Source organism: Staurois parvus, unplaced genomic scaffold, assembly GCF_062004578.1.
Source record: "Staurois parvus isolate SC_StPar_1 unplaced genomic scaffold, SC_StPar_1.0 ptg000828l, whole genome shotgun sequence".
Taxonomy (NCBI): domain Eukaryota; kingdom Metazoa; phylum Chordata; class Amphibia; order Anura; family Ranidae; genus Staurois; species Staurois parvus.
In genome coordinates this window covers 342,560-357,286 of record NW_028318624.1, presented here as the reverse complement: position 1 = coordinate 357,286, position 14,727 = coordinate 342,560, and the positions used below count along the sequence as shown (strand labels likewise).

The 14,727-nt window shown below is 41.9% G+C and overlaps 1 protein-coding gene across 1 annotated transcript in view; it reads left to right on the top strand.

Annotated features, from left to right (window-relative positions):
• The first annotated feature begins 1,798 nt into the window (after nucleotides 1-1,798).
• LOC149443823 (synaptotagmin-like protein 4) overlaps nucleotides 1,799-14,727 on the top strand; it is a 30,929-nt gene continuing 18,000 nt past the window's right edge. The window contains exons 1-5 of the mRNA XM_089655239.1: nucleotides 1,799-1,909; nucleotides 3,019-3,109; nucleotides 6,198-6,301; nucleotides 6,612-6,698; nucleotides 12,980-13,158. Coding sequence (XP_089511365.1) covers nucleotides 1,805-1,909; nucleotides 3,019-3,109; nucleotides 6,198-6,301; nucleotides 6,612-6,698; nucleotides 12,980-13,158 — 566 coding nt within the window. The 5' untranslated portion in view covers nucleotides 1,799-1,804. The remainder of the gene's footprint in view (nucleotides 1,910-3,018; nucleotides 3,110-6,197; nucleotides 6,302-6,611; nucleotides 6,699-12,979; nucleotides 13,159-14,727) is intronic.

Here is a 14,727-nt window from a genome sequence, read left to right as displayed (position 1 = left end):
TCAGTGTAAAGTTATTCACCCTGAGGGCATCACAGAGGAGGACAAGGGGGCACACTTTACGTCTGGAGAAAAATAAATGTAATCTCCAAATACGGAAAGGTTTCTTCACAGTAAGAGCTGTGAGAATGTGGAATAGACTCCCTCAAGAGTTGGTTCTGGCCAGCTCAGAGGATTGTTTTAAAAAAGTCCTGGATTCTTTCTTGGATACACAGAATATAACTGGATACTAACATTTGTGGATAAAGTTGATCCAGGGAATATCTGATTGCCTCTCAGGGGATCAGGAAGGAATTTTTTTTCCCTGCAGGATCATGCTTTGCTGTTTTTTTTTTTTGCCTTCCTCTGGATCAACTGTGGGTATAGGATTATAATTTTTTTTTAATGGTTGAACTGGATGGACTTTTGTCTTTTTTTCAGCCAGACTAAATATATAACCATGCATATTTGCATACACTCGGCATAAAGAGGTTAACTTATCGATTCAAAATAAAACAGTTTTTTTCTTTGTTCTGCACATGTCCAGAGCTGCCAGCTTGCAGAAAGGAGGTGAGCAATGTGCAGGCGATGTGTGCTCTCTCCATCATATTCCCTCTCCTCTAAGTTCTCACTCAGAACTGCCGTCTCCATCGTCCCGTGTTGTCGGACAGCAGCAGGAGAAGGGATCATGTAGTCATATAATTGGGAGCCTGTCCCAACTTCCAATCCTTACTAAGGAACAGGAGCTGTGACAACTCAGTCACTGTACTGGGAGCTTGCTGTCAACACAGAACCCTTGACTGTTCTTTTGATCATATGTGCAGCATGTGGGTGGTAAAGCCACCCTCTGCCACTGCACGTAGGTTTTGCAGGCGGCAAGAGGTTAAAGTGCTTGTACTGCTTGTTCATATGTAAATACTATAGTGTACATGATCTGGCCACAGGTCCACTTTAAGCACCTCCTCCTTTATTAGAATTTCTTTAAATCAATCAGTTAATGTCCTTTTTCCTTTACTTATTCCTTAGAATATGTTTATGTCCTACAATGTGACTTTTCAATGTCTTTTTTTGTTTTTACGCTGCAATAATAAATACAGGCATACCTCGGTTTATGAACGCCTTGGTTAATGTAATTTTTGGTTTACATATGAAAATCCATTGAAAATAATGCCTCAGTTTATTAATTGTTTTCACAATATGAACAGATTAATTGGTTTTCAATGCATTTACGATTTCTTTTTTAATCATGTCCCTGTACAGTACTATGCTTTTACAGTGCACTTTATAAAGAGTTTTGAACAGATAAGGCTTTTTTTGATTTTGTTCTGACCTCCGGAATGGAATAATTGGTTTTCAATGCATTTACCATTTTTTTTTAATCATGTCCCTGTACAGTATTTATGCCTTTAAAGTGCACTTTATAAAGCATTTTGAACAGAAGACTTTTTTTTACTTTTCCTGACCTCTGGAACGGATTAATTGGTTTTCAATGCATTGACGAATTAATTTTTTATCATGTCCCTGTACAGTATTTATGCCTTTGAAGTGCACTTTATAAAGAGTTTTGAACAGATAAGACTTTTTTTGATTTTTTTCTAACCTCCAGAATGGATTAATTGGTTTTCAGTGCATTCCTATGGGAAGCCGCGTTTCGGTGTACAAATTTTTTGCATTACGAAAAGTCCTGCAGAACGAATTAAATTCGTAAACCGAGGTACGCTTGTATATTAATTGTATATAAGTATGCGTTATGTTTGGCACTGTAAAAAGTTCCACTGATTGAGTGAAAAGCAAAATGTGTTCCTTTTTGTTTCTTAGAAAGAATTCCATGGAAAAAGATGGAAAGAAAAGTATTGGCCTCAGCGGTGCCAAAGTGGATATGCTGAATGTTCCTACCCGTTCCAGAGAATTTCATCAATCTGATTCTGAAGGAGTAGGTTTCTAGACAAGATATGTTATTGCAGTATTTACAACAAAAGTATACGGTATATTGTAGAGTTAGACCTTCTGAACTCTTATTGCTGTGTTTGGCCCATTTGGGACACTTCTCCTTACTTCCTGTCTATTTGACAGAACAGGAAGTGGTGGGAAATCTCCCTTAGGGATATGCAGGCATCAGGTAAGTCATAACATTTGTTTTTTGTTCTACTGTGCCTGTATAGTTTTGTTGTGTCATTTATGAGCCCTGATGAAGAGGGCAGAGATACAGCACCTGAAATGTGCTGGCTTTGTAAGTAATCTGTCATTGGAATAAACTTGTATCTAAACTTGAATATCATGGAGTGGCACTTCAGTTCTAGATTCACTCATCTCTATGGTGATCATGGAAAAGCTTTACTGTGTAGAAGATTAAATTCCAATTCTCCGTATCTACAATACTGCCATACATTTTGACAGCTATCATATGTATCTGGGACTCTTCCAATAATATCCTGGCAACCAAGGTCCATCTAAATGCCCTGGCAACCAAGGTCCATTGAAATGTCCTGGCAACCAAAGTTAATCTAAATGTCCCAACAGACAAGGTCCATCTAAATGTCCCGGCAGAAAAAGTCCATCTAAATATCCCGGCAGCCAAGGTCCATCTAAATGTCTCTGCAACCAAGGTTCATTTAAATGTCCTGGGCAGCCAAGGTTCATTTAAATGTCTCGGCAGCCAAGGTCCATCTAAATGTCTCGGCAGCCAAGATCCATCTAAATGTCCCGGCAGCCAAGGTCCATCTAAATGTCCCGGCAACCAAGGTCCATCGAAATGTCTTGGCAGCCAAGATCCACCTAAATGTCCATTGTATAGGAGCCTTGTTCTGCCTATTGGTTTTGTTATTTTTGTTTCTTAAGAGTGTAGCTAAATAAGTGAGACTCTTAAAGTACACCTGCCAAAAACTTGACCAGAACAATTTCATTTCCCTCCTTAGCTGTATGAATTTGATGGGATTTGCACATTCTTCAAAGGTAGAAGGAAAATTTGTGGGCAGTTCTGTTCTTAACTTTTGGACTTCACTGAATATTCTTGTGATAAAATATCCTTGCATTTTAATTTAGGAGTCTCGCATTGGGAATCGGAGTGCGGGCTCTGCAGACGAGAGCGATACTTTATTTAAGAAGAATACTCGCAAAATCTTGAAGCCATCAGGTCTAAAATTTATTTTTTTTTATGTCTTCTGTGCTAATGTAAAGGGCAGTTGACAGGCTGACAATGAATATGAGACTCATGCTAGTAGTAAATATTAGGTATTCTGTAAGTGAACACTGGGAAGAAGTAACAGTTTGCTGAAGTGAATGGTAAGAGCATAAAAAAAGAAAACAAATGCAACCACCACATCTAATGATTGATAAGATGCAATATGTTAAAACTTTGGTTTTGGGATTAATACTGCTTTAATCTTAGGTGGCTTCATCAGGAGAAAATAAACATGATAAAGTGTCCAAATTAGGGCACATAATTACTAAAACCAAATTGAAACAACATTTTTTTTTTTTAATTATGAAGGGAATGATAGATGATATTGATGATGGTTGTATTTAAGGAGGATGATATTGATGATAGTTGACAGCAGCGAGTGATGATGATATTATTGATGGTTGACATTGATGAGGATGATACTGTTGATGGTTGACATTGATGAGGATGATACTGTTGATGGTTGACATAGACGAGGATGATATTGATATTGATAATGATAATGGTTGACATTGATGAGGATGATATTGATGGTTGACATTGATGAGAATGATATTGATAATGGTTGACATTGACAAGGATGATATTTATATGATGACATTGATGAGGAAGATGATACTGATAATGGTTGACATTGATGATGGTGATATTGTTGATGGTTGACATTGACAAGGTTATTTATGATGGTTGATATTGATGATGATATTGATAATGGTTGACATTGATAAGATTTATATTGTTGATGACTGACATTGACCTGGATGATATTGATGATGATATTGATAATGGTTGACATTGATGAGGATGATATTGATGATGATATTGATAATGGTTGACATTGATGAGGATGCTATTGATGATGATATTGATAATGGTTGACATTGATGAGGATGCTATTGATGATGATATTGATAATGGTTGACATTGATAAGATTTATATTGTTGATGACTGACATTGACCTGGATGATATTGATGATGATATTGATAATGGTTGACATTGATGAGGATGATATTGATGATGATATTGATAATGGTTGACATTGATGAGGATGCTATTGATGATGATATTGATAATGGTTGACATTGATGAGGATACTATTGATGATGGTTGACATTGCTAAGGATGCTAATGATGATGATGGTTGATATCGATGAGGATGATGATGGTTGACGATGATTGACACTGATGAGGATGTTATTAATTATGGTTGATATTGATAATGGTTGACATTGATGAGGATGTTATTGTTGATGGTTAACATTGACAAGAATGATATTAATGATGATATTGATAATGGTTGACAGTGATGAGGATGATATTATTGATGATTGACATTGACGAGGATGATATTAATGATGGTTGACGTTGACAAGGATGATATTTATGATATTTGTATGGTGACATTGATGAGGAAGATGATATTGAAAATGGTTGACAGTGATGAGGATATTGTTGATGGTTGACATTGACAAGGAATATTTCTGATGATGATGATATTGAAAATGGTTGACATTGATCAGATTTATATTGTTGATGACTGACATTGACCTGGATGATATTGATGATGATATTGATAATGGTTGACATTGATGAGGATGATATTGATGATGATATTGATAATGGTTGACATTGATGAGGATGCTATTGATGATGATATTGATAATGGTTGACATTGATGAGGATACTATTGATGATGGTTGACATTGCTAAGGATGCTAATGATGATGATGGTTGATATCGATGAGGATGATGATGGTTGACGATGATTGACACTGATGAGGATGTTATTAATTATGGTTGATATTGATAATGGTTGACATTGATGAGGATGTTATTGTTGATGGTTAACATTGACAAGAATGATATTAATGATGATATTGATAATGGTTGACAGTGATGAGGATGATATTATTGATGATTGACATTGACGAGGATGATATTAATGATTGCTGACGTTGACAAGGATGATATTTATGATATTTGTATGGTGACATTGATGAGGAAGATGATATTGAAAATGGTTGACAGTGATGAGGATATTGTTGATGGTTGACATTGACAAGGAATATTGCTGATGATGATGATGATGATGATATTGAAAATGGTTGACATTGATCAGATTTATATTGTTGATGATTGACATTGACGAGGATGATCTTGATAATGATATTGATAATGGTTGACATTGATGATGATAATGGTTGACATTGATGAGGATGATATTGATGATGGTTGACATTGCTAAGGATGTTAATGATGATGATGATGGTTGATGATAATTGTTGACATTGATGAGGATGATGATGGTTGAGATTGATGAGGAAGATATTCATGATGGTTGACATTGATGAGGATGATATTATTGATGGTTGACATTGACGAGGATGATATTATTGATGGTTGACATTGACGAGGATGATATTATTGATGGTTGACATTGACGAGGATGATATTATTGATGGTTGACATTGATGAGGATGATATTGATGATGGTTGACATTGCTAAGGATGTTAATGATGATGAAGATGGTTGATGATGATGGTTGACATTGATGAGGATGATGATGGTTGAGATTGATGAGGAAGATATTCATGATGGTTGACATTGATGAGTATGATATTGATAATGGTTGACATTGATGAGAATGATATTATTGATGGTTGACATTGATGAGGATGATATTATTGATGGTTGACATTGACAAGGATGATATTGGTGATGATATTGATAATGGTTGACATTGACGAGGATGATATTGATGATGGTTGATCCTTACAATGGATGATATTTCTGAGGATGATGGATCATATTAATGACAATATTGGTGATGGATGATATTGAAAATACTGGTGTACAAATTATTTTTTATATATATATATATATATATATATATATATATATATATATATATATAATCTATATAGTTATTATTTATTTTTTTGGCTATGATGATGTAAGATATTAATGGATATTACATCAATGACAATGTAGAACTATGCATTTATCTGAAGCGTGTTTCCTTTAATGTACATTTTAGATTACAGTAAGTCCACCATAGACCTACGTCCAGAAGAGAAGGTCGAAGAAGAAAGCACCATGGGGGATCGAAGCAAGTCTGTTCCTGGGCTGAATGTAGAAATGGTTCGTATTGTGCATTATATTCACTCTGTGTGATTTCACTGTACAGTGCACGCTATAAATGAATAAAATCTCTGAATCTCAGAAAACAATATTCCTTTCAGGCTCAGTAGGATAAAGACAATCTCAGTTTGCCACGCTGCACAATTTTCGGTTGCCTTGGCACCGGGTTTCTTAATTCAGACCAGGTGCCTTATTAAAATCCAATGTTATTTATTTCATGTTACTTTGATATAACCTTTCACTCACTAACAAAAAATTGTTGTTGCCCGTCTGCTACTTTGTTCATTTTCACTATTTTTGTTTTTCATAGGAAGAGGAAGATGAAGATATTGATAATTTGGTAGAAATCCATCGTTTGAATACGCAAAGAGGCAGTTTGCGCAGTGGGACGTCCACGGTTAGAACCATTTTATTTTAAATGAAATATAAAAAACTTAAGCTTCATACACAAAATGAGAATATTGGATGAAACATACCACTTTTAGAGCGATCCTCTAATTATCTGATCATTAGTACACAGATTTTTTAAGAGCTGATCACTAGTGATGGACCGAACACCCCGCTGTTCGATTCACAGTAGAACATTGGAAACTACCAAAAGTACGACTGCAAACTTTGAACAGGGACAATTCACTAAGCGGTATCTTACTACATCTGAATATGTGGAAAAATATCTCACAGCTACTAAAATACCAAGTTATATTATGAAGTCTTGCGATATTTTAGTAGTGAAGACATTCTTTAATATTTCAGCTGCCAGCAGGGTTCCCGGAAGCTGAATGTAAAAAAGGCATAAAAAAAAACAAAAACAACAATGTGGGGTCCCCCCATTCATCCAAGCCCTTCAGTTCTGATATGGATTTTGAGCCCCCCCCCAAATCCTTACCAGACCCTTATCCAAAAATGCAGCCCGGCAGGTCAGGAAAGGGGGGGAATGAGCAAACGCCCCCCTCCTTAACTATACCAGGCCACATGCCCTCAAGATGGGGCGGACAAGGGCCTCTTCCCCAAAACTGTGGCTGGTGGTTAAGGGGGTCTGCGGGTGGGGGGCTTATCAGAATCTGGAAGCCCCCTTAACATGGGGCCCCCAGATCCTGCTCCCCATGTGAATGAGTATGGGGTGCATGGTACTGCTACCCATTCACAAAAAAAGTCTAGTGTAAAAATAACAGGAGACAATCTTTGACAAGTCCTTTTATTAAAAACAAAACAAAAAAGTCCCCCGAAGTAGATCCAACGTCAATCATGATTCCCGCTGCCACCGGCAACCTGAAAATAGAGAAAAAAAAAGCTCCGCTCTCGACGCTGGCTCCCGCCGTCTGACAGCTGCACCAGGATGACAGTTCTTAAATATTGTCATGACATCACAAGTGGGGCTTGGCCATCTGGAATGCAACACGTATGCTCTAGTAATGTGGTCATATTGGCACATGGTTCGTCATGATGGTGCCATGAGTACCACAGCCACAATAATACATAGTCTATCCCTATTCTTATTACCTCATCTGAATAACTTCTTATAGCTGTGTATGTTATGGCACCGTCATCCTGTGGCCCTCTGTATGTTAATAATCCATTATATGACCTGTGCTAATATCCTCCATATTTACAAGGACTAAATGCTGCTGTGTTATGTACTGTATGTGAGTAGGTTTACCTGAGGGATGCTCGTGTCCTCTCTGTTAGTGAGCACACTGTACTTGTACACCAACCAATTCACCATATTACATTATACAGTGAGCTGGAATGCTCTCAAAGGAAAGACTATTTTTGGTCCACATTTTTGTACATGACTATATCCACATTCAGTTATTCTATTACATGTAGCACTACCCCCTTAGGGGTTGATGAGTTTTTGGGTCCCTCTAAAGCTCTGCACAACCAGGCAACATGCATATTCCTCCACACTTTGTACTCAGGGTCCATAAACAGTCCTTGATCTTGGTTTTGGGATTTCTATTAAGGGGTTTAGAATTTAAATGAGGTTGAGGGGTGCATGGGATGCCCAAGCAACTGCAAACGTGAGTACTATGTACAAAAATGTGGACCAAAAATAGTCTTTCCTTTGAGAGCATTCCAGCTCTCTGGTGTACCTCCTCAAACCCCAGATGAATCCTCCTCTTCACCCAGCTGCGCTAAGGATATTCCCTGGGCAAGGGGACCCAGAAGCTGCTAACTTGAAACAGTCCCAGATGAGGAGTTAGTTGGGTTCTCAACCTGACTGCCCTCTCCCCTTATCCAGCCCAGGGGGTTTAGGATTACTCACTCTGTCTCTCCTGCAAATTTAGTGGGTTGGTGTCTCCCTTCAGGCCTGACGCTGGGCTGGCTTCTTCCCTGCCCCAAAGGCTGTCCTCTCTCAGGAGACATTGAGGCAGAGAGATCCTTTCAGCACCCTGCCAGTAGGTAGGCCCCTTCCCTGGGCCCCCTCCCAGGCTTCACACTCCATCTTCTACCCAACACTGACCCTGCTGATCAGGCTTAATCATATTTAAGGGATGTCCTGGTCCTATGCCAAGCCTCCTGCTTGGGGAGTGGCAAAGGTCCCTTAAGTAGCAGGCCAGCTCCTCCTCACCCACTGACTTCTAGAAATTTCTCCAGCTTGTAGAGCAGGGGGAGGTATCAGAGAACTCACCTGTAAAGCCCTCAGCCCAGACCTAAAGTAACCTGGCTGACTCACACCCAGGCTCCTGACAAGTTTCTGTCTAAAAAAGAACTAACTCCCCCTAGCTGAATCTGAAGGGTGTTACATCAGCACAATGTAAGGAGAAGAAATAAAAATTCAACCATGGGGTCTCCATGATCTTCTATGATTACTACAACATTAACAAGTGGTATTGTAAAATATTTGTATTCTCTCTGCATGCAGTGTGTTGTGTGTGTGCTCTGACTGGGCATGTCTTGCGTGCATTGTATGCTCTGACTGTGCATGCATTGTGTGGTGTGTGTGTGTGTGCGCGTGCGCGCGCTCTGCATGTGCATGCAAGCTTGCCTGTTTGTGTGTACTGCATGTTTGTACATTCAAAAGATGTGTAGTCAGAGTCTAACATGAAAATCAACATTGTGGCACCATCCCAAAATTGTTTTCAATAAAAAAGTAACAAAGCGGGAAACTACACCTATTACTAGATGGGGATATCCCGCTTAGAGTAAGGGGGACTTTGTATGTGCCCATCAATGGGAAATATATACAACACAACTACACTATATTGCTAAAATCATTGGATTCAGGTGTTCCAATCACCTCCATGGCCACAGGTGTTATCAGGGTCCTGTCCACGGCAGAAGTTCTGGAAGATCTGGAATTTCTGCCAGTACTCTGCATGGCCGCAGAAGTACACATCAGCCTCAGTTTGGTGCCAAACTGGCTTTATAAGGAGGCTCATCACTTCCTCCAAGTTGCTGGATGATTTCTAGCTCCCTGTGCCCTGTTCCTGTTTCCTGTGATTGCGACCTGTGATTTCCTGTTACCGACTCGGCTTGCTCCTGAACCCATCTACTCTGCTTTACCCCTGATCTGACCTCGGCTTGGCTTACGGATACTCTCTCTCTCGCTCCTCTGTGTATGACCTCGACTATCCCATCTGACTACGTCTGCTCTGATTCCCACCTGGAACCTGACCTTGGCTTGAACCGACTACCCAGTAAACATCTAAATCCCGGAAGGGCTTACATACCACGCACGGGCACCTCCTGTCTGCAGACCTATCTCCATGCACCAGCTGTGCTTCTGAGTGGACCACCAACCAGCATTCCTACAGGTGAACTGTTCCAATTTGGGCCACACTCCCTCTGTCCCACTCTCAGGGGAGTCCGGAACTTAGCCGCAAGGAAAGCCCTCTCTCCATTGGCCTCCACCACCAGGTATGTGATAGCTGTATTAAATCAAGCACCAAGGCATGCAGACTGCTTCTACAAACATTTATGAAAAAATGGGTCGCTCTCAGGAGCTCAGTGACTCCAAGCGTGGTCCCGTGATAGGTTGCCACCTGTGCAATAAGTCCATCCGTGACATTTCCTGGCTACTAAATATTCCACGCTCAACTGTTAGTGGGATTATAACAAAGTGGAAGCAACTGGGAACAACAGCAACTCAGCCACCAAGTGGTAGGCCACGTAACATGACAGAGCACAGTGCGCAGAAGTCACCAACTGTCTGCAGAGTCAATAGCTAAAGACCTCCAAACTTGGTGTGGCTTTCAGATTACAACAACAGTGTGTAGAGAGCTTCATGAAATGGGTTTCTGCATCCAAGCCTTACATCACCAAGTGCAATGCAAAGCGTCGGATGCAGTGGTGTAAAGCACGCCAGCACTGGACTCTAGAGTATGAATCACCCTTCTGTTTGGCAATCCGATAGACGTGTCTAGGTTTGGAGGTTGCCAGGAGAACATTACTTGCCTGACTGCATTGAGCCAAGTGTAAAGTTTGGTAGAGGGGGGATTATGGTGTGGGGTTGTTTTTCAGGGCATGGGCTTGGCCCCCTAGTTCCAGTAAAGGTAACACTTAAGACATCAGCATACCAAGACATTTTGGACAATTTCATGATCCCAAATTTGTGAGAATAGTTTGGGCATGGCCCCTTCCTGTTCCAACATGACTACACACCAGTGCACAAAGCAAGGTCCATAAAGACATGGAGGAGCCAGTTTGGGGTGGAGGAACTTGACTGGCCTGCACAGAGTCCTGACCTCAATCCCATAGAACACCTTTGGGATGAATTAGAACGGAGACTGCGAGCCAGGCCTCCTCCCCCGACATCAGTGCCTGACCTCACAAATGTGCTTCTGGAAGAATGGTCCAATCTTCCCATAGACACCCTCCTAAACCTTGTGGACGGCCTTCCCAGAAGAGTTGAAGCTGTTATAGCTGCACAGGGCGGGGCCAACTTAATATTGAACCCTACGGACTAAGACTGGGATGCCATTAAAGTTTATGTGCGAGTAAAGACAGGCGGCCCAATACTTTTGCCAATATAGTATATATAAAAACATATATTTATTGGCTTATCCAATAAAAAGAAACATGCATCATAAAAACATGTAATATCGAAAATCCAGCAGTGGCATACAATTGTTGGATGTTATTAGTAATGTATAGCAAGTGTTTAGGATCAACGCGTTTCACTATATTTGCTTCCCCTGGATCCATGCTTGAGATGAATCACTAGAATAAATAAAAAGTACAATAATAATTATATACATCATTATAAACAAAACCTATTTAAAACATACAAATGTCCCCACCCCAAAAAAATTTTTTTTTTACATTTGTATGTTTAAAATACATTTTGTATATGATGTATATTATTATGTTTTTGCTGACTTCGTGTATGTGTGCTCTGACAATGTATGTATATGCAGGGGTGGGCAGGAGGGGCAGCTGCCCTGAGCACTGTGGTATTATGTAAGGTGGAGGGGGGACACCACAAGGAGATTGGGGGCAGAAGATTTGCATTGAGAAGGTAAATTTGGGGGGTGGCAGGGCATAAGAATTGTTCTAGGTGTGGAAATTGGGGGAGGTGTGCTAGGAGTAGTGATTTTTGGGGATTTATGTTTGGAGAGGGTATGGGATATGAGGATTTGTGCTAGGAGGGAGGATTTGGGGGGTTTGTGCCATTAAAGTCACATGGTGTGGGGAGGGATTTGTACTGGAGAGGACATTTTTTGGGGGGATTTTGTGCTAGTAGGGATTATTGAGGGGTATGTGTGCTAGGAGGGAAGGTTTGTGTGTCTGTGGTAGAGGGGGGATTTGTTCTAGGATGGTGGATTGGGGGAGGGGAACTTGTGCTGGAAGAAGGGGATTTGGAGTGGGGGGGGGGATTAATGCTTTGAGGGAAAATTTGAGGGGTAGAGGATATGTGCTAGGAGGGGAATTTTTTTTTTCGGAGGTGGGGGGGATTTGTGCTGGAGCATATGGGGAGAGAGTATTTGAGCCGGGGAGGGGAAGGGGGCAAAGATTTGTACTGGGAGGAGGGGAAGTTTATGCTTAGGGGGTAAACATACAGATTAGTACTCAATTTTTTTTGCGGGGGGAGTGGATTTTCGCTGACACATAATGCTCACATATCTTGGGGAGGGGGGGGGTGCGCAGTTTGGCAGGCTGGCCCTGCACTCTTGATGACCTTGTCCTGGCACTGTGTGTATGTGCGCCATGACATTGAGTGCTTTGGATCTTTATCCCATTAACAGTAGGTAAAGAAATGCTGGAGTGGAGTGACCAGGGGCGGACTGACAACTCATGGGGCCCCCGGGCAATAGGGGATCATGTGGCCCCTGTGTCCTTGCCCACACTCAAAAAAGCCTATGAAAAAGGTACCAGGGGCATCTCATGGCGCCCCCTACTGACCCCGGGCCCTCAGGCAGTGCCCGAGTTCTCGAATGGTCAGTCCGCCCCTGGGAGTGACTGAGACAGGAAGATGCCAACAATTGATAAAAAAAACCTCAACAGAGATTTTCACCTTTCCCCTCTCTACTGAATTATGTATATTTCTTGCTGCCCCCCATTGGTCATGTATCTTATTTCCTCCTGTCCCTTTGAGCCCCGATCACAAGGACAAGAAGTGAGCACACACAGCCAGGACTCAGAGTCCAAGATTTATTCCCTTCCCATTCCACCCACAACTGGTAAGTTTGAATTGTGATTGAAATTGGTGATGATGTATCTGTTTCCCTCCTACAGAGCACTCTGGGGAGCATGATGAGTATTTACAGCAAGGCCGGAGACTTCGGGAACGTCATAGTCACCGGAGAAATCATCTTCTCCATGAAATACGATGGAAAGACGCAGATCCTCAGCATTGTGGTAAAGGAGTGCCGCAACCTGGCTTACGGAGATGACGCCAAGAGACGCTCCAACCCGTAATCCATTTTCTTTTCTTTTTTTCAGTTTTCCATATAACACCAGAGTGTTTCCATATATATATATATATATATATATATATATATATATATATATATTTATTTATAAACACCCACACTTAAGGGACTGATTACAGTTAACATATTGACAGAGATGTGTGTTTCACCGCTTAGTGTCTATTTTTCCACTGTTTACTATTGCCTAAATACCTACCTCAAGGGTATTATATTCTACTGACCTTGTCATCAGTAGAGAGACAGTAAAACACAAACACAGGGTACAGTTTACACTTCAGATTGGGAGGCAGTAAAATACAGGCCCATTGAACCATCGATTGCCCCATCACAATGCCCCCGTGCATCAGATGTCCCCATCACCAAGCCCCCTTACTTCAAGGTGCCTCCAGCAGATTGTCCCCTGATATCAGGTGTTCCCATCACTGTGACCTCCTACTTCAGGTGCCTCCAGCAGAGTACCTCCTGACATCAGGTTTCCCCATCACCGTGCCCCCTTTACTTCAGGTGCCTCCAGCAGAGTGCCCCCAGAATCAGGTGTCCACATCACCATGCCTCCTACTTCAGGTGCCTCGAGCAGAGTGTCCCCTTACATTAAGTGTCCCTATCACCATACTCCCTTACATTAGGTGCCTCCATCACAATGCCCACCTTACATAAGGTGTCCCCCTTACATCAGGTGTCCCCATCTCAGTGCCCCCTTACATCAGGTGCCTCCAGCAGAGTGCCTTCTTACATCAAGTGTCCCCATCGCAGTGCCCCCTTACATCAGGTGCCTCCAGCAGAGTGCCTTCTTACTTCAGGTGTTCCCATCACAGTGTCCCCTTCTATCAGGTGGCCCCATCAGTGTTCCCATTTCAGTGCCCCCTTACATCAGGTGCCTCCAGCAGACTGCCTTCTTAAATAAGGTGTCCCCGTCACGGTGTCCCCTTCTATCAGGTGTCCCCATCACAGTGTTCCCATTTCAGTGCCCCCTTACATCAGGTGCCTCTAGCAGACTGCCTTCTTCAATCAGGTGTCCCAGTCACTGTGTCCCCTTTACATCAGGTGTCTCCATCGCAGTGCCCCCTTACATTAGGTGTCCCCATCGCAGTACCCCCTTACATCAGGTGTCCCCATCGCAGTACCCCCTTACAGCAGGTGTTCCCATCACAGTGTCCCCTTCTATCACGTGTCCCCATCACAGTGTTCCCATTTCAGTGCCCCCTTACATCAGGTGCCTCTAGCAGACTGCCTTCTTAAATCAGGTGTCCCAGTCACTGTGTCCCCTTTACATCAGGTGTCTCCATCGCAGTGCCCCCTTACATTAGGTGTCCCCATCGCAGTACCCCCTTACATCAGGTGTCCCCATCGCAGTACCCCCTTACAGCAGGTGTCCCCATCTCAGGGCCCATTTACATCAGGTGTTCCCATCACAGGGCCCTGGTACCTTTTTATGGGAAGAGGGCTAGAGGTGGGACAGACTGCAAGTCCACTTTTGTCCTTCTCTGATGCTGAGGGTGGTGCATGCATGTGACGACATTAGTTGTCCTAACAACCAATCAGTGCAGAGGA